The following is an 18,853-nucleotide window of genomic DNA, read 5'->3' as shown; positions in this document are numbered from 1 at the left end:
CGAAGATGGTTCATTTTTCCCGAAATATTGAAATTTTTAGTTTTGCTCCCGTTTGAAGCAAAATATTGGCAAAAACCGCTCGTTCTATGAGAAGTTCGTATAATAAAGTTGTAGTGCATTTAATTTTCTTTCATAAGAGCATAGAACAAAGTCTGTGAGACAAATATTTCACACACAATATCTGAAAAACAAAAAGAAGGTAGAAATAGATTTTTAAAGAATTGAAACTGAGAGCATATAAAATCATAAAAAGAATAATACTTTTTCATTTGCAGGATAGGTAATTAACAAAATTACAAAATTTGGGAAAGTAGGAAAAAAGATTATACGCAAATAATAAACTGCGAAAATTTTGGACTTTTTTCACTTTTTGCTCTAAAAGTCATAAACTATGCGTTTCCGACAAGTATCATTCAGTACATAAATTAAGGTTATTAAATTTGCAACAATTTAAGCCTAATTAAAGCTCTCTAAATCTTATAGCGACTAAACTGTGGCCATTCGAAGATGGTTCATTTTTCCCGAAATATTGAAATTTTTAGTTTTGCTCCCGTTTGAAGCAAAATATTGGCAAAAACCGCTCGTTCTATGAGAAGGTCGTATAATAAAGTTGTAGTGCATTTAATTTTCTTTCATTAGAGCATAGAACAAAGTCTGTGAGACAAATAGTTCACTCACAATATCTGAAAAACAAAAAGAAGGTAGAAATAGATTTTTAAAGAATTGAAACTGAGGGCATATAAAATCATAAAAAGGATAATACTTTTTCATTTGCAGTATAGGTAATTAACAAAATTACAAAGCTAATTAAATTTGCAACAATTTAAGCCAAACCGCAGCTCACTAAACCTTATAACAACTAAGCTGTGGCCTTTCAAAGATAGTCAGTTTTTCCCGAAAATTTCAAATTTTTAGTTTTGCTCCCGTTTGAACCAAAATATTGGCAAAAACCGCTCGTTCTATGAGAAAGTCGTATAATAAAGTTGTAGTGCATTTAATTTTCTTTCATTAGAGCATAGAACAAAGTCTGTGAGACAAATAGTTCACTCACAATATCTGAAAAACAAAAAGAAGGTAGAAATAGATTTTTAAAGAATTGAAACTGAGGGCATATAAAATCATAAAAAGGATAATACTTTTTCATTTGCAGGATAGGTAATTAACAAAATTAAATTTTCTACAACTTTATTTTATGACCTTCTCATAGAACGAGCGGTTTTGCCAATATTTTGGTTCAAACGGGAGCAAAACTAAAAATTTGAAAATTTCGGGAAAAACTGACTATCTTTGAAAGGCCACAGCTTAGTTGTTATAAGGTTTAGAGAGCTGCGGTTAGGCTTAAATTGTTGCAAATTTAATTATCTTTGTAATTTTGTTAATTACCTATCCTGCAAATGAAAAAGTATTATCCTTTTTATGATTTTATATGCCCTCAGTTTCAATTCTTTAAAAATCTATTTCTACCTTCTTTTTGTTTTTCAGATATTGTGATTGAACTATTTGTCTCACAGACTTTGTTCTATGCTCTAATGGAAGAAAATTAAATGCACTACAACTTTATTATACGACTTTCTCATAGAACGAGCGGTTTTTGCCAATATTTTGGTTCAAACGGGAGCAAAACTAAAAATTTCAATATTTCCGGAAAAATGAACCATCTTCGAATGGCCACAGTTTAGTCGTTATAAGGTTTAGAGAGCTGCGGTTAGGCTTAAATTGTTGCAAATTTAATAACCTTAATTTATGTACTGAATTATACTTGTCGGAAACGCATAGTTTATGACTTTTAGAGCAAAAAGTGAAAAAAGTCCAAAATTTTCGCAGTTTATCACGTGGTGCGCAGCGAGCACAACTTTTTCGAAGTTGCAAATTGGGATTTACATCACCCTAACTGATCCAAACAACATACCAAAAATTCAAATCTACATCGTGCTTTGCGAATTTAGGGTTTTTTAGTGTCGATTTCTACTGGCCTATTATAAGTAATTTTTTTGATAAATGTACTGCTTTACACCACGTATTTTCAGTGTTTTATTTCAAGTGAACACCCATAAAATTTTGTCACGAGCCGCCTCTGGTCTATGGACAACTCCATAAAAATGTCAACAGTTTATGAAGTATTTATTATGAACTCAATCAATACTTCATCTCCTTTTGTTAAGGACTTAAGAGTAAAGATGTTGGGATATGAAGTAACACCCAATACAGATTAGACAAATAATGTTTTATTTCAAAGAACTGATGATTTTAAAGGTGATTTCATGTTACCACATTGTTTATGTTCTCGTAAATTATTATTAATACTGGTTTTTTCAGGAGGATTAATATTTTAGTCACTGCAAATGTTTTTATTTTGACTAATACATGAAGGCTATTAAAATTGGATTTACCTGTTTATGTGCCCTCAATACCTACATTCAATACCGAATACGTCTCAAACTACGTCATTTAATTAAACGACGTTACAAAAGGTAAGTCTGAGGAAAATCGTAATTTGTTAATTTTTAGGATTTTCCTTCTTATAATACTTTTGTATTCGTTTCAGTTCATTAGGTTGTAGATGATTCTCTTATAGATAATATTATAGATGTAGGCTCTACTCGCGAAGAATAAATCGTCTTTGTGCAAATCTAGTCTATATTATTATATCTGAGCTGAATTACATACAGACGCGACAGTCTGAAAGAAACGAGACTCGTGATACATTATAGGAATATATTCTGCGTATAAACGAATTGTCCGGGTTCTTTTCTCGATGATAAATAATCAAAACATTGGGTACAGAGCATCGATCACAAAGTAAAATTCATCAGAGAAATTGATACAAAATGATAGTCTCATACCTGATCCTGAAACTACTTCTTATAAATTCAGTTAATAGGTGCTAACTGCTAATAGTATTTAAATTTAGCATTGAAGCTTATTATTACGAATTCAATCAAGTACTAATAGGCTCCAAGCCGACCACGGAGGTCCCTCCAGAACTATAAAAGCAGCCATTAAGGTCGAAATACTATAAATATGGCCGTTGCATTAGTTGGATGCAATTAAGATTATTTCGAAAGTGGTCACTCGTATCCTGTATATTAGTCACCAATGAGTAGCATCTCGAAGGTGACTTGGACTTCCCTTTGACGAATTTTTAGTTTCATACCACGTAATATTAATGAGAGAGTTTAAAATTTAATGAGTACGTAATTACATAATTCTGAGTAAATTATGATAGACTGGAATTTTAGAAGGTTTGGATCAACTAAATAAATTCTCATTACATTACATTTAAATCATGAGAATTGGAAATATTTATATGAATTTGTTTCTTATCTATATGCAAGTATTTGAAAGAAAGAATATATTTACCCTATGATAGTTCAAATTTCAGTCCGAATAAATTTTATAAGCCGATATGACGAAAATTTTGTAAATAAACCGATATAGTTGACAGTCTAAAATAATGTCGATTATGCAGATTTTACAATTTAAACAACACTGAATAAATACTTTTAGATATACTCCTTTTCACAGTTGGTCAAATACCGGTCAACTTGGGGGAGGAGATTAAAGTCAGTGCCGGCCCACACTATCAAATTTATTGCTTCTGTAATTTATTATTGAATGCATAAACTATTTCTGCCTTCCGTAAATGACTGATAGATTGTCTCTTATAATATTTTGATAAATATTAATGTTAATTTGGTATAGTGTTTTGTTTGTCGTTATTTTTATGGTCCTTGATTTAATTCTTCCCTGTGATATATAAGTTAGTTCTTTTTATTTAACGGACAACGGAACGGAAATTCTTCTCATACTGAGTTTTTTTTTACAGATATTTAAAAGTTGAAAAGGAGAACCTTATAATTTGAATCTTAAAAATAACGCGATGGACAATTTAAAAGAGACAGTGAGTTCATATTTTTCATATGGAGAAATGAAATTAAGTTTGAGCGAAAGAAGTTGCGGGCAGAAGCTAGTTCATCCATTTGAATCGTAGAATAGTTAATCAATAACCACGATATCATCATATCAGTTATTAATTGTTATTGTTGCATTTATGTAGGATTCTTTATCTCTTATAATAATAGATTCAAATTTAGACGGTTTTGTTCTAGTGTTTTATAACTAAAAAGTTATTTATACTCTGAACGATTAATATTTAGAAGCCCAATTTACAGCGTACACATTAATACTAACAACCTTGCTAACAACCTAACACGCCATCTATCCATATTTGATAGAAGACTTAGTTTATTTCGTGTGAACGCCCAATTCTACTTTCTTCATTTTGTCAATTAGTTTTGATGTTGTTTAACACTATGCAGTTAACATAGATGATGTGCTATATTTGGTTGTCACTTACACTACATTGAATCCTTTTGTTTTTATTTTGATACAAATTAAGATGTAATGAATGAATGAATGAATGTAAATTTCAAGTTATACATACAACTCTAATAAGAAAGAGCGTGTACCGAGCACACGTGTCAGAAGTGAAACTTCTTTGGCAAGATTCAATATACCAAAATCGTCGCCTTGCTCCATGACGTCAAAGTATTGCCACATATTGTAATACTGTGGTATTGCCATGACGCTACTTTGAAATTTTACCCTCAACGCGCGTAAAGAAGTTTCAGTTGAAAATACATCAAGATAACAGTATAAAATACAACAAGCGAAGGTTTTCAGCGTAATGGCAGATGTCAATTTAATTCGATTGAGCGTTGTTTGCACTGTGACTAATTTGCTAAGAGCCGACACACAATATCATTAGTACTTAGAACTAATATTTATTTATCATTGGTTATTATTTTAGTTAGGTACGATCTTTAATCGTCGTCATATTATGCTATTTTAATGTCAAGAGCGAAACAAGAGCGAAATTTTGCAATTTGCACATACGAAAATGTCTGATTCGATTTTGATAATAAAAAATTAATTATACCGATTAAACATTCAATTCGTTTCAGTAGGCCAAAATGGTATAGAAAGTTAGTCGATGTATGTTTTACTTCTCTTACAGTAGGTAATAGGTTTTTTAAGGCTTCAATAAATTGCTTTTATGATTTGTACCTTGGATCTTTATAATATAGGGCGTTATTGCTGTACATAAGTTTATACATTTCTGTTAATAACTTTGCAATGTTTATTTAGAATTTACCTAAGCAACCCTCGATATAAGGAACTACTCACTCTATCATTCCAAACGATATTTCAACAAACAAGCGACCCTGACCAAGGGTTGTATATTTATATTTGGGGTTGGTTTAAATAGGGATATAGGAATGAATGAAGCGAAATTTGATCTTGAATCTTGAGACATTTTGTTCCTCGAACAAAAGTACTGTAATTTAACTGTGGGTATATGAGTTTTTTTTAATTCGTTGTTGATATTTACTCTGGACAAGTAGTGTGTATAGCTTTTCCACCACCACACCAAGATCCGTGGCTTACGAGATATGAATTCGCAGAAAAGGGTCTATAGTTTAACCTCACGCGTAAATTCGTATGCAACAATCGTCCTTTTTTTGGGTTGCCTTGTAGAGATCGTTGCCAGCGATAAGCCCGCCTTCTGTACATTGATTAATTTATTGTTAAGTTTATAAAATGTATCCTATATGGTCTACAAAGAATTTTTCATTCATTCATTCAACAAGCTAGTATGAATATCCAAACCCGAATGACATCTACATTCATGAGAGAAACGAGCTTTTGGTGTCGAGCACAAGGTGTGGTAGGTAACTGTAAGCCATTGTTTACCCAAGGTCGTGACGATAAGGGGACGATACAATAGCTATATGGGGTTAAATTATTATTGTTATCCCAGTTTATACTTCGATTGCATTTAAACTTGTTGATACTAATGTCTATATGTAGTTCCATGTGTTTGTCTGTGCACGTCGGAACAGAGCAATCGATTGAAGGAAATTTTTACATCGTTGTAGTTTGAGGAAGTGGGAAGGGCTGTTTTTCTCCAAGATCAAAGGCTAAGCCAGGTTTATAATTATCATGGTAAACTTAATTGAAAAGAAAGTTATTGATAGTTAACTTCATCGACAACCAGCAGTTATTTTTAGATGTGGGAACTTATCTATTAATTTGATATTATCGGACCAAAAAAATTAATTGCAGAATGACTCCCTTCGCAGTCTGTACCTGACCGTGCCAATACTAACACCAGAACTTAGGTCTTAAAATCTCAGCTATACTATACTCCGATACATACATAACTTCACTTACGCCAAGAACATCATGATTCACAAATAATATAAAAGTTTTCAGGAAATATAAAAACAAAATGGCCGATTGTGAAACGATGACGCAAAGCACGGCAGACGAGTGCTTGTATTTTGGGTTGAGATCATTCAATGCAATGATGTTCGGTTGCGTAAATAACTTCAACCGTGATTGATATCGAATTGACTTGGTATTTTAAACTATTGACAAGGTTGATTGTACTTTGTCATAATTTTTCAATTTTATAGACCCCAATCCCCATTGAGTTCTGAAAATATATTTTTTTAAATATTTACTTTCATGTGATATTAGAATGGATAGGACTTACCTTTCGTTGCAATATAACTTAGCATAATGCTAAATATTTTAGTAAAGTATCATAAAAAATTAGAAAATTGTGTAAATATGTAAGTACAAAACTGCTTGTCTGTTGCTACATCTCTGATCAAAAAATATTCACTGTAGAGTTCCAAAAAAAAAAAAATCGAGTTTAAAATTTGCCAAAATATCTTTCTAGATGAACAATGCAATAGGGAGACTGAAATAACACTGTGTATATTTTATAATGTTATTGTAAATATTTGTTGAAATTCATCGGGCAAATGCACTTTCAGAAGACAGCTTACGCGAATATAATATTATGTAGAACGCAATATTTACATAACAATAGAATTTCTCGAAAAGTATAGAATCTAAATATACTTGTATTAGGTTTTAGTAATTTACCCCGAAGAAGTCTCGCGCTGGAGGGCTTCGGCTCGCGAGCGTCTGATGGAGGAATGGGTGCGGCGTCTCGAGAACCCAACTGCAGGTGTAAGGACGGTGGAGGCCATCCGGCCGGTCCTTTTAGAATGGTGCAGCAGACGACATGGGGCTCTCACGTTCCGCTTGACACAGGTACTGTCTGGACACGGGTGTTTCGGACGATACCTGTGTCGAGTCGCGATCCGGGAGCCAACCATGGCCTGCCATTGGTGCCCAAGCGAGGAGGATACAGCGGACCACACGCTGAGTGTGTGTCCTGCGTGGTCCGTGGCTAGACAGCGACTGGTCGCTGCTGTGGGGCCGGATCTCTCGCTCCCGTCCTTGGTTCGCGCCATGGTTGGAGGCTCCAGGTCCTGGCGTGCGGTGGTCGCCTTCTGTGAGGAGGTGATGGTGCGAAAAGAGGAGGCGGAGCGGGTTCGTGAGGGGAACCCTCTCGCGGACCCGATGCGGCGCCGGCGACCCTTTAGGCGCCGACGCCGAGTCGCGGTCGCTAGCGATCGCGACCTGCCTCCCTAGCGAAGGGCTCTGGACGATGGACCGGGGACATGCTCCATCGTCCGGGGCAGTGAGGTGACATGAGACGTGTTCCGCTCATGCCGCCTCGCAGAGGAAGGAGGAGGCGCGCACGCGCGCAGCCGTAGGTGGTAACGGAGGTGGGCCCGTAACCGGGCGTCCGCATCCAGGGTCGTGGACGATTTCTAAGAGTACCCGCGGCCCCGGCTAACTGCGCGGCTCGACGGAACACAGTGGGGTTTTAGTCGGTAAGAATCCGACATAACCCTTGGCTCCATCCCCGGGGGCCGTGGGTATCTTTCGAAGATTTCCCCACTATAAAAAAAAAAAAAAAAAAAAAAAAAAAAAAAAAAAAAGGTTAACTTATAACTACTTCTTCTATCTCAATCCGAAAAATAGAGAAGCTTCAATTCATAGAAGAGTAGGTAGGTCATAACTTTCTTTAATGTAGGATATTTTGGGCAAAACGGCAACTAATCTTTGTTAATATTATGAATAAGAGCAACTCTCACTGTCTGCCACTTTTAAGATTTAACACCTTACCGCTAAATGGATTTATTTTTTACATACATAGATTCCTTACAGCTATTTGTATTACAATATTTATAATTAACTTTAACAAAACAATACGCCAATAAAAAGGAATACCAATAATAAGACAATTAATGTGACAGTAGTTTAACATTAATTATAACAATGACAAAGTGGAAAAAATTATCTATATATATTTTTTTTGGACATGGTATACAAAAAAGAGGAAAACGTACCCATTATAGAATGTTTGGTATGGATGTGTGAGTGTGTGTACTGTGTGTGTAGTGTATAATGGTGTAGTGTGGTGAGAATGTGTATGGTAAACTAAGAAATTATTGAATTGGTGATGTCTGTTACTGCTTTTTTAAAACTGTTACGGGAGAGATGAAATATGTCAACACTTGAAAATTTCTTGTTGTAAATATCAGGTAGGTTCTGATTCGGATTCTGATGAAATAAATTTGAAATAGGTAAGTATAACTACATATAAGTTTGGTACTTTAACTTTGGTATTTTATTAGAAATCAAATTTTAAAGGGTTTTAGAGGTTGATAAAGAGAGGGATTTCGTTTTTACAGACTAAACATGTGTGGACTAATGTTTAAGTTGTCGTATGCAAATATCTTGCAGAAAAAATTTCTACGAAAATTACATAACAAATAGGTATTATGTACTTTAATATTTTCCATGTAACACGTAATTGGTTACAGTATCCATATCACAAGACAAAATACAATTGCGTCTGCTAATTAGTCACTATGTGGGGCAGCCTAGGCAATTAGTGTTGTTGTGACGCAACGCCGTAAATACTCTATGTTATGACCACCGCGTTCTATCCTCTATGTTCAATTTATGGCTAGAAGTGCGCCAATTTATGCTATGATTATCTGTGCCAATTTTTTCATTGTGCGCGCAATTCGTTACGCGTATCCGTGCTAACTGCTTGTATAATTATTTGAAAAGCTAATAACGGAATTTACCGTAACTTACTGTTATAAAGAAATTTGCGAACGGATAATCCGATGAAACATCCCCTGAGCCGACTGATATTTTTGCAAAATAAAGTTCAAGTTTTCATTCAATATGTAACTTTGTAAAATTATTTTCTAATAGGCATATTCAAAACAAAATCAACACTAAACATAAATTAGGTACTTACTTACATTTACTTAATTACGCCTTTGCCAAAACCATACTTAAATCGACCCAGGACGTCGAATGTGGCTTCTACTACAAAGAAAACGAAATACATACTATAGGTAGATAATACCTATGGCATTAATTAGATTGCCTTTCATACATTTTTATCTCATACCTGTTATAACTAATTTACCCATATTTTTCCAAATATTTCCCACAATTTAACCTAATTTCATAACTAAGTATGTGCTCATAATTAGGCAAATTAACACAGCCCTATCGGGAACAAGGTAGGGGCATCTTATTCTGAGGTAGTTATGACGAATTACCATAGTAATGATAATACAAACTAACTAAAAAGTTGGTCTTAATTAAACGAAGCTGAACAAGTGTGAGTAAAGATGGGAAAAGCAAGGCTGGTTAATGTGATGTGAGATGAAAATAAAAATTTGGTGGCTGTTAATTTTTCAAATGAGGTGCTCTTAATTAAATACAATCAGCATTCTTTCCATCAGAATTTACGTACTAAAATTGATTATTTTAATATTTTTCATTTAGAATATTTAAATAGGTACCTATATCATAAGTATTTGATATTGAGAGAGGGAAAAATTTCATACTACTCGTATATGTTGGTAGTACTAGTTTATGTTCTAAGACCAAAATAATTTGTCTCTGTGGAAATTTTATTCAATTCCAAAACCAGTCACTTCTGCGCGTCTACGCGAATGTTATTTGAGTTTATATGAGGTTGTTAGTGGTAGTATGTTTTTTGTCAAACATGAACAATTTTGCTTGCCTAATAATGAATTATAGAAGGTTGTATGAATCATAGATATATGCGAACTTTTTTAGCATATATGTATAATTAGGTCTCTTGTCAAATATGGTATCCACACCGATCTAGTTAATTATTTGCCTACAAATACAAGTGTAGGTCCTATAATCAAGACGTAGTACATAATAGGAAATAATACTAATTTAATTATTCAGTGTATTATTAATTTTAGCAAGAAATTGGCACACTTATCGCAAAATTTAGACCGCGAGAGAAAGATCACGCGATAACTTCCGACCTGTGACATTATTATATTTTATAGTGTCACGTAACGATTATTAAAAGTAATGGTGTTATTTTTTTACAAGGTGTCACCTAATATAATAGGATAATCAGTAATGATGATAGTTGATACCTATGTGTTATAGTAGATAGAAGGAGGAAATACAATAAAATACACAAGGTACATCTTCTTATATATAAAAATGAATCGCAAAATGTGTTGGTAAGCGCATAACTCGAGAACGGCTGAACCGATTTCGATAATTCTTTTTGTATTATATTCCTTGAAGTACGAGGATGGTTCTTATGTAGAGAAAACGTAAATATTATGTACCACGGGCGAAGCCGGGGCGGACCGCTAGTCTTATATATAAAAATGAATCGCAAAATGTGTTGGTAAGCGCATAACTCGACAACGGCTGAACCGATTTCGATAATTCTTTTTTTATTATATTCCTTGAAGTACGGGGATTGTTCTTATGTAGAGAAAACGTAAACATGTACCACGGGCGAAGCCGGGGCGGACCGCTAGTAATATATTCATCATCATCGTATGTGTAATTGATGAATAACATAACTAAATTCATTCTTAACATACCTAATATAAAAAATTGCATACCTACCTTAAGTATAGGTATTCTATTTCCGTAAACTCATCTCATAATTGATAATACGAAAGCGCGATGCACATTCACATTACAGATTAAATCTTTATTTTCATGGCTATATGGCCAAATAATAGTAATACACAAGGGTGGCTTTAGCTTAAGGACAAGGGGTGAACATCCGTAGGGTGAACTGTATCTAATCGACTCCTTAAAGATTTGGTCTCTGTTCCGATTTTAAGAAGTTACCTATCTTAAAGTATAGTTTCGATCTAGGTATGTGACTGTTTCTATTATTCGTATTCTACAAAAATACATTATGTATAATCTTTCCGTGCACTTATCAAATCAAAAATAATATAGTTAATTGCATATAAAAATCTAGAATTATAAAGAAAAATTACTATATGTATAAACAATATCGATATCTTATTACTGACAGGTCAAAGTGATATCATTCGTACGGTTTAAAAACAATAAAGATTAAACATATATTATTTCAAACTTCCTATTTCCGAACGGCTAGACAATAATATCCGAAATTGGGATGAAGCCTGAAGGCAGGTGGTAACCGTAGCGCGTGCGGGGTCGCTTCTTTATTTTTTGTTATTATTACTTTTTTGCCATCTAGGGACCGAAGGGAACGATTAAGAATTGAAGAATTATTTTTTTAGCGTTATCGTTATTTGACAATTTTAAATTGTAGTTTAAAGTTAGAACAACAATTAAGCGTATCGTAGTTACTTACTTGTAACATTTGTTGTGCAATTATATAAATTGTATTTCTATTTCAATAAACGTTTACTTAGTTTTGAGAAATAGGTAGGTGTGATTGTGAATAAACATTGTATTTTAAAACCACCTACAGTATCATTAACATAATGTAACTTTAAAATTGTTAAATGTTTCATGAATACCTGCATCTTTATTCAATTTAATTTTTTATTTATTGTAATACTTTAAATACACTTTTAAAAACACTTACCAGTAAAAAAAGCCAAGTACAGATTAAGTTATTATAAAACAAACACAAAGTTTTTACGATCACAAAAGTTCTGTTGAACTAACAAAGTTCATACACCTATCCTCTCAGAAATCTTCCGCGCTACTGTCGAAAGTCGAAATTCGAATAAAATTTTATGACAAATGATTGGTCAGCCCAGGAAATGGCGCGCTGTCACTTTCTGTCATCAGTTTCCCGCTGATTTTGGCATTTCCTGTGATATATCCATAGAAAGTAGAAATCAACATTTTGGAAATGAACACAACTCTTCATCTCGTCTCTAAAATAAGCATCCATGCTTTTTAGAAATAAAAAAATGAATAAAAATGGGTCATAACTCATAGTAGTAAGGCTTTTTTTATAATCTATGCTGTATGCACCAACCAGTTAGCTGATATTTGATCTTGTTTTTATGTCAATGTCAAAGCGACAGTTGTGAATTGTGATAAAAATAAAAATGCCAGCTGCATTTGCGGAGATAATTGATGATATTGAAGATTTAATATCTTCACAGGATATCACACCTAAAGAAAGATACGCGAGTAGAAAAAATGTGAACATACGGTCCAAACGGCGGGAAACCAAAGAAGCGCCAGTCGAAAAAGTTGTATTGGAAAGTGTTGTCCCAGGTATAACCTCAATATCTGTGTTATTTATATTTATAAATTAAACTGAATAATTACGGTTATGTTGTATGAGCAATAAGTTGTGAAAATTGACCCAATTGAATCTATTTGCACGCACGTATAACATGTAGCATTAAATATTTTGATTAAACTTTGGAGTTCTCAAACCAAAACTTTTTCTTATATTTGTTTATTCAATTGATATAACACAAATCATTGTTTATGACACATTGTTAACACCTGATTATGCCGAATTCTGCTAATCAAATATGCTACTTATCATTTATAATATTTGTTTCAACTTGCATCATACTTACCACTAATACATTACTCACTACTAATACAATAGTATTGGCATATTTTCTTCAGACACCATATTCCATTAGTTTTTAATTTTTATTGAGATCTAGTTACTTAATTAAAACATTATATACTTTTACTACAAATTCATTTGATTTAACCGTAAATTCTTTCACATTCATTTCATTCATATTAAATATTATATTTCATCTTTTCAGGCACACAAACGATATACGTAAAGACATGGGGCTGTGCGCACAACAGTTCAGACTCAGAGTACATGGCAGGGCTCCTCGCTGCACATGGCTACAAGCTAACTGAAGACAAGTGGCAGGCACAGTTGTGGTTGTTAAACTCGTGCACTGTTAAGAATCCCGCTGAGGACCATTTCAAGTGAGTTTTGTTTTTATTATTAACTAAATTCACGTTTACAGCATACAGTTTCTTTACATTGTCAATCACTTTGCAATGTCTACAGGAAATATTATTATCAAATTTAAAACCATTTGTCGTATCATGTATATAGTGTAAGTTTTTAATTTGTGTAATTGCCTAACTGTATACTAACTTTTCACCTACGGCTTTGCCTGTCAAGGGTTATTCCCATGGCAATGAGATGTTTCGCTCTCTAGTTCAACAGACACAAAATCATATTATAAAGACTAACAAACAAACAAACATAGACACTTTCATATTTAAGGGCACACGGGCCACTGGCCACCGGCCACAAAATGCGGCCACCTGCATATTTCCTGCACTTTTCATAAATTTTATATGGTCTCGCTGCACACGGTTGACACTTGTGGCAGCCACACGCTACACGCTTCTAGCTTCTCGTGACGGCGTTTGTGGCTGTGGCCCGTGGCTCGTGTGCGGCGACGGTAATTTTTATTTTTATTTATATTTCTTTATTAGGGATAATAAACAGCAGAACAGTGGTTAATTGTACAATAAAACTTAATCTAAATACAGGTATAACTGTCAAAAAACAACCAACAAAATTATCCACAGTTTGGATACATACATTTTTATACGTGCAACAAATGCGAATAAGAAAAAATAAATATAAATGTGCACTTAGCCATGGCAATAAAAATAAAATAAATAAAAAATTAGAGATAAAGGTAGAGGGACGCAAAATAAGATATTATTGCATGTTTAGGAGCAGATCAACTAAACTTCTTCGAAACTTAAATTTTGAATTCGAAAAAATGTCAAGGTCAGAGAAATTTTTATTAAAAATTTTCAACAACATGACGTAAAGGGGAGCGCAAGCCAGCATTCGAACGACATGCCTCAGTAGTGAATAGATGATAAGTGCGCAGCTTTCGCCGGTATACAGTTCGTGGCACGGTGTAAAATAATTTACTCACAAGATACTGACAGTCAAATTTGTTATTACAAAGTCCGTACAAGAACATGGTCTGAAGGAGCAAACGATGAAAAACAAAATTAACTAAATAATTAATTTATTACATTTTACTGTAGAAACGAAATCGAGCTCGGCCAGAGCCGCGGTATCCACGTAGTGGTGGCGGGTTGTGTGCCGCAGGGCGCGCCGCGGGCGGAGTACCTGCGGGGACACAGTGTTGTGGGGGTGCAGCAGATTGATCGCATTGTGGAGGTTGTTGAGGAGACGCTTAAAGGTACAATATACATTTTTTTTTCAGGTTATAATATGTAGTATAGTAAATTATTTGATTTAGGGGTCGAAGTGTTAGGTAGGTAGGGGTCATATATTATATTTATTTAAAGTCAATGAAGTTTAAAGTTCACATTGTAATTAGTCAAATACTATAATAAATAATATTTATAAATCTAATTTGTAACACAATAAAATTGCAATATTAAAGAATTGATCGCATACAAATTGTTTTAAATCTACTAAACTATGTAGATCTATTAGGACATTATTTTCTAATACAAAAGTGGTCATCTTATTCGTAATTATTAAAGTTCACATGATTTCCAGGTCACACAGTACGTTTATTCGGTGCTAAAAAGACGACCGAGGGCCGGAAAGCGGGAGGTGCTTCCCTCCTCCTACCTAAAGTGCGAAAGAACCCTCTAATAGAAATCATTCCAATTAACACGGGATGTTTGAACCAGTGTACGTATTGTAAGACGAAACATGCGAGGGGTGAATTGGGGAGCTACCCTCCGGAGGAAATTGTGGAGCGAGCGATACAGTCTTTTAAGGAGGGGGTCGTGGAAATTTGGCTTACTAGTGAGGATACCGGTAAGAAATAATTTAAGAAATATTTTTTACATCTAATTTTTGAAGTGAAACTTCTTTAGGCGCGTTGAGAGTAAAAATTCAAGTTCGCGTCATGGCAATACCGTCACGACATGGAGTAAGCTCATGATTTTGGTAACTTTGAAACTTGCCAAAAAAATTTCACTTCTGACGCGTGTGGTCTTTTTTATGAAGGTAGTAAGTGAATTTTTTTTTTTTAATATGAAAGATATAGTTTTGGTGTATGTCAATCACATTGTCTATGCTTCTTAGCACATGAATTCTGTTTAAGTATTTATCAGATTTTAGACAATGTTTCTTACTGTTACTCTCTGTAGAAACTGCTTTCCAAACTATTAGTTTATGTATTTTGACGATTGCAAAATGCTTTTGCAAGGTGCTGTAGAATGTTTAAAAAAATGAAATATTTAGTTTCATGTTCAACCAAAACTATAGATTTTCTCCATTTATATCAGGCACCTACGGCAGAGACATAGGCACATCCCTCCCGGAGTTACTCTGGAAGTTAGTAGAAGTGATTCCGGCTGGTTGTCGCTTACGGCTGGGTATGACGAACCCACCTTACATCTTGGAGCATCTGGAACAGGTGGCTAGTATTATGCACCACCCGAGGGTGTATAAGTAAGTGATATAACTTTGATTTTTCTGGTTTCTTTCAAATGATTTGGCTTGATGATGAAGTTTCTGAGCTATTTCAGATCTATCTATACTAATCTTATAAAGCTGAAGAGTTTGTTTGTTTGTTTGAACGCGCTAATCTGAGGAACTACTGGTCCGATTTGAAAAATTCTTTCAGTGTTAGATAGCCCATTTATCGAGGAAGGCGCCTATAGGCTATATATCATCACGCTAAGACCAACAGGAGCGAAGCCACGCGGGTGAAACCGCGAAGCGCAGTTAGCTATTATTATAAAATCTTTATTCTAAATTCTATTCAACTGCTGTATCCTACCATTATACAAAATATATTTTTTATAAAACAAAACACATCTCATCTATGTATCTCACCTATATACAAAAACTAGAGGTCCGCCCCGGCTTCGCCCGTGGTACATATTTCGCAATAAAAGGTAGCCTATGTCCTTTCTCGGGTATCAAAATATCTCCATACCAAATTTCATGCAAATTGGTTCAGTAGTTAAGGCGTGATTGAGTAACAGACATACAGACAGAGTTACTTTCGCATTTATAATATTAGTATGGATTATTTTCATCACTGTTTTCTATCACCTAAATATACACTAGATTTTAATAATAACACATCTTACATTCTTTTTCCTCGATATAAATTAACATATCATGTCCCATTATCCATAATTTTTACCTGTATTAGTTTTTTAAGCTATTGCATAGCTTCTATCGCAGGCCTTGAGCGCGGGGACCGAATCGAGAAATTCCGTAACGAAAAAACCTCACGCTCCCCACTCCGACGGGCGCGGAGGTGTGGCTTGAAGGCATAGCATGCAATAGCTTTACCGCGGCAGTCCCCGAGTGCCACACGTTTTTTTTATTTTTCTCTTTCTATAATAAAAGTGTGAAATAAATAACAATGATTTGCAGATTTCTACACGTTCCCGTACAGTCGGGAAGCGATCAAGTGCTTGCCGATATGAAGAGGGAATACACGAGGGCGGACTTTGAAAAAGTTGTCGATTTCTTAAGGGAAAAGTGAGTGTTTTTTCTATGATATATGTGATGGGTGAAGGTGTGAATAGTTTGTTGTGTATCTGTTATTGTATTTTGTTGATTTTTTTGTGAAATAACCAGAAAATTAACAGTGATGTATAGATTGTTGTGTATAGAAAGTTTGTCTATTCTTAAAAAGGACATAAACTGTTAGAATATTGATGAAAAAATTGAAATTGTAAAAGGGGGTTGTTTATTCAAATCAACCTAATTAAAGCACAATCATGGAAGTAGGAAAGCATACAATTTTTATTGTCAATTATGAAACTACTTAGATAATGGTTCATAAATACTTTTACAAGTTTACATTTTTAAGCTATTGCATAGCTTCAATCGCGGGCCTTGAGCGCGGGGACCGAATCCAGAAATTCCGTAACGAAAAAACCTCACGCTCCCCACTCCGATGGGCGCAGAGGTGTGGCTTGAAGGCATAGCATGCAATAGCTTTACCGCGGCAGTCCCTGAGTGCCACACGTCTTTTATCAATTTTTTTTGAAGTGCAACTTCTTTATCGGGGTTGGACAAAAATTTAGTGTAACATTTTTGCGTTACGCCGTACGCGTGACATTTTTGCGTTACGCCATACGCGTGACATTTTTGCGTTACGCCATACTCGTGACATTTTTAAGGTCATAAAGAAGTTTCACTTCTTACGTGTGTACTCTAGTACACGCACACATTTTTTTTTATATAATTAATATGTTAATAAAAATTCCAGAGTGCCTGGTATGACAATAGCTACAGACATAATCTGCGGCTTTCCAACAGAAACTGAGAAAGATTTCCAAGACACAATGGATCTCTGCAAGAAGTATTTATTCCCGTCGCTGTTCATAAATCAATTCTTTCCACGACCTGGCACTCCGGCTGCTAATATGCAACGGGTATGTGTTATTGTACTTATATATAATAAGGTATAAACTGTAATTAATAGAATTAACGAAAATAAAAGAGCCTGTGTGCTGAGCACACGTAAAACTTTTTTGGCAATATACAAAGATACCAAAATCGTCGCCTTACTCCATGACGTGACAGTATAGACATGACGTTACCTTGAAATTTTACTCTAAACGCGCCTAAATAAGTTTCACTTCGAAATTAAAAAAAAAAAACATATTTTGTGTGCAGGTGCCAAATTCTGTTTATATTTAATTTATTATTATACTGATTTGTGATAATCAACCTTCTTACTTATAGACGTTGATACGTTATGAAATTAAAGCTCACAAGTAGGTAATAAAACAACACGAATAATCTTAACATTTTATTTTCTTATTGCATATTCATGCTCACTCAATTTTCACAGGTACCCGCGCAAGAAGTGAAAAAGCGTACGAAAGCGCTCTCCGAATTCTTCCGTTCCTACTTCCCTTATTCAAACCGACTCGGTGAAACATACGAAGTCCTAGTTACAGATGTATCTCACGATACTAAATATTTTGTAGCCCACAACGAGTTTTATGAACAAGTTTTAGTGCCGAAAAACAAAGCGCTTATGGGCAAAATGGTGACCGTGAAAATTGTTGAAACTTCAAAGTTTTCCATGATAGGGGAACCAATGGATAAACCAAAGATGCCCGGGTTGGTTCAGCCCCTCAAAAGGGGGGAGGTCTCCGGACTGAAAGTGGAGGGGAAGAAAATACCGATACCGATTTTTGTGTTATTTGTAGCGGTGCTTCTGAGGGTGCTGTGGTTTTTTTTGTAAATAAATTGTTTTATAAAGTTTGTGTTTTGTTTTATTTCATCTTGTTTTTTTAATAGTGATAATAGACTTTGAACATTATGAACACGAAATAAGGTGCTTATTTCAATGAAGTTTTTATACATTGCTGTTTGTACATTATGAGTCCTGGGTTTGATGAAAAAAAAATGTCTCGGTCTGGCAGGACATTTAAGGCTGATTATTGAGCTACTTCTAGGTATTAATTAAAGAATACTTAAACTTGGGTCTAACATCAAAAGAATTTCAACTAGATATTAATTAAAGAAAACCTAATTTTGACGTAACAAGAAAGTACAAAAGTCAAAAAATTTAAAAAGCAATCGGTCATTCTGAGTTATAAACGTAATGGTTTTCTCATGGTTTTCTAAACACAAAGTAATAATAATTGCTAGATAACTACAACTAACTTA

General features: G+C 34.4%; 2 protein-coding genes and 1 long non-coding RNA gene across 3 annotated transcripts in view; 2 read left to right on the top strand and 1 right to left on the bottom strand.

The window, feature by feature from the left end:
* The window catches only part of Tre1 (Trapped in endoderm 1), a 66,237-nt gene extending 54,267 nt beyond the window's left edge, over positions 1-11,970 (bottom strand). The window contains exon 1 of the mRNA XM_090107772.1: positions 11,834-11,970. The gene's annotated coding sequence lies outside the window, so the exon portion shown is untranslated. The remainder of the gene's footprint in view (positions 1-11,833) is intronic.
* The window catches only part of LOC149903740 (uncharacterized), a 336,421-nt gene that overhangs the window by 35,509 nt on the left and 282,059 nt on the right, over positions 1-18,853 (top strand). The gene's annotated exons all lie outside the window — the stretch shown is intronic.
* LOC149903760 (threonylcarbamoyladenosine tRNA methylthiotransferase) lies at positions 12,298-18,445 on the top strand. Its single transcript, XM_090107811.1, has 8 exons — positions 12,298-12,480; positions 12,996-13,170; positions 14,266-14,423; positions 14,750-15,016; positions 15,490-15,655; positions 16,595-16,702; positions 17,439-17,604; positions 18,027-18,445. Exons 1-8 carry the CDS (start codon positions 12,309-12,311, stop codon positions 18,423-18,425), a joined length of 1,611 nt encoding a protein of 536 aa, XP_089963937.1. The 5' UTR covers positions 12,298-12,308; the 3' UTR covers positions 18,426-18,445.

Source organism: Colias eurytheme, chromosome 12 (genome assembly GCF_061535395.1).
Source record: "Colias eurytheme isolate Ceu_HAF_F1 chromosome 12, ilColEury1 Martin Lab GWU primary, whole genome shotgun sequence".
Taxonomy (NCBI): Eukaryota; Metazoa; Arthropoda; class Insecta; order Lepidoptera; family Pieridae; genus Colias; species Colias eurytheme.
The sequence above is the reverse complement of the archived record's forward strand: the minus strand, read 5'-3'. Positions and strand labels throughout refer to the sequence as shown.

Coding starts and splice junctions, on each gene's coding strand:
- LOC149903760 (XM_090107811.1), top strand. CDS start 12,309: ATGCCAGCTGCATTTGCGGAGATAATTGATGATATTGAAGATTTAATA. Junction 13,171..14,265: donor CCCGCTGAGGACCATTTCAA/GTGAGTTTTGTT, acceptor ATTTTACTGTAG/AAACGAAATCGAGCTCGGCC. Junction 17,605..18,026: donor CGGCTGCTAATATGCAACGG/GTATGTGTTATT, acceptor CAATTTTCACAG/GTACCCGCGCAAGAAGTGAA.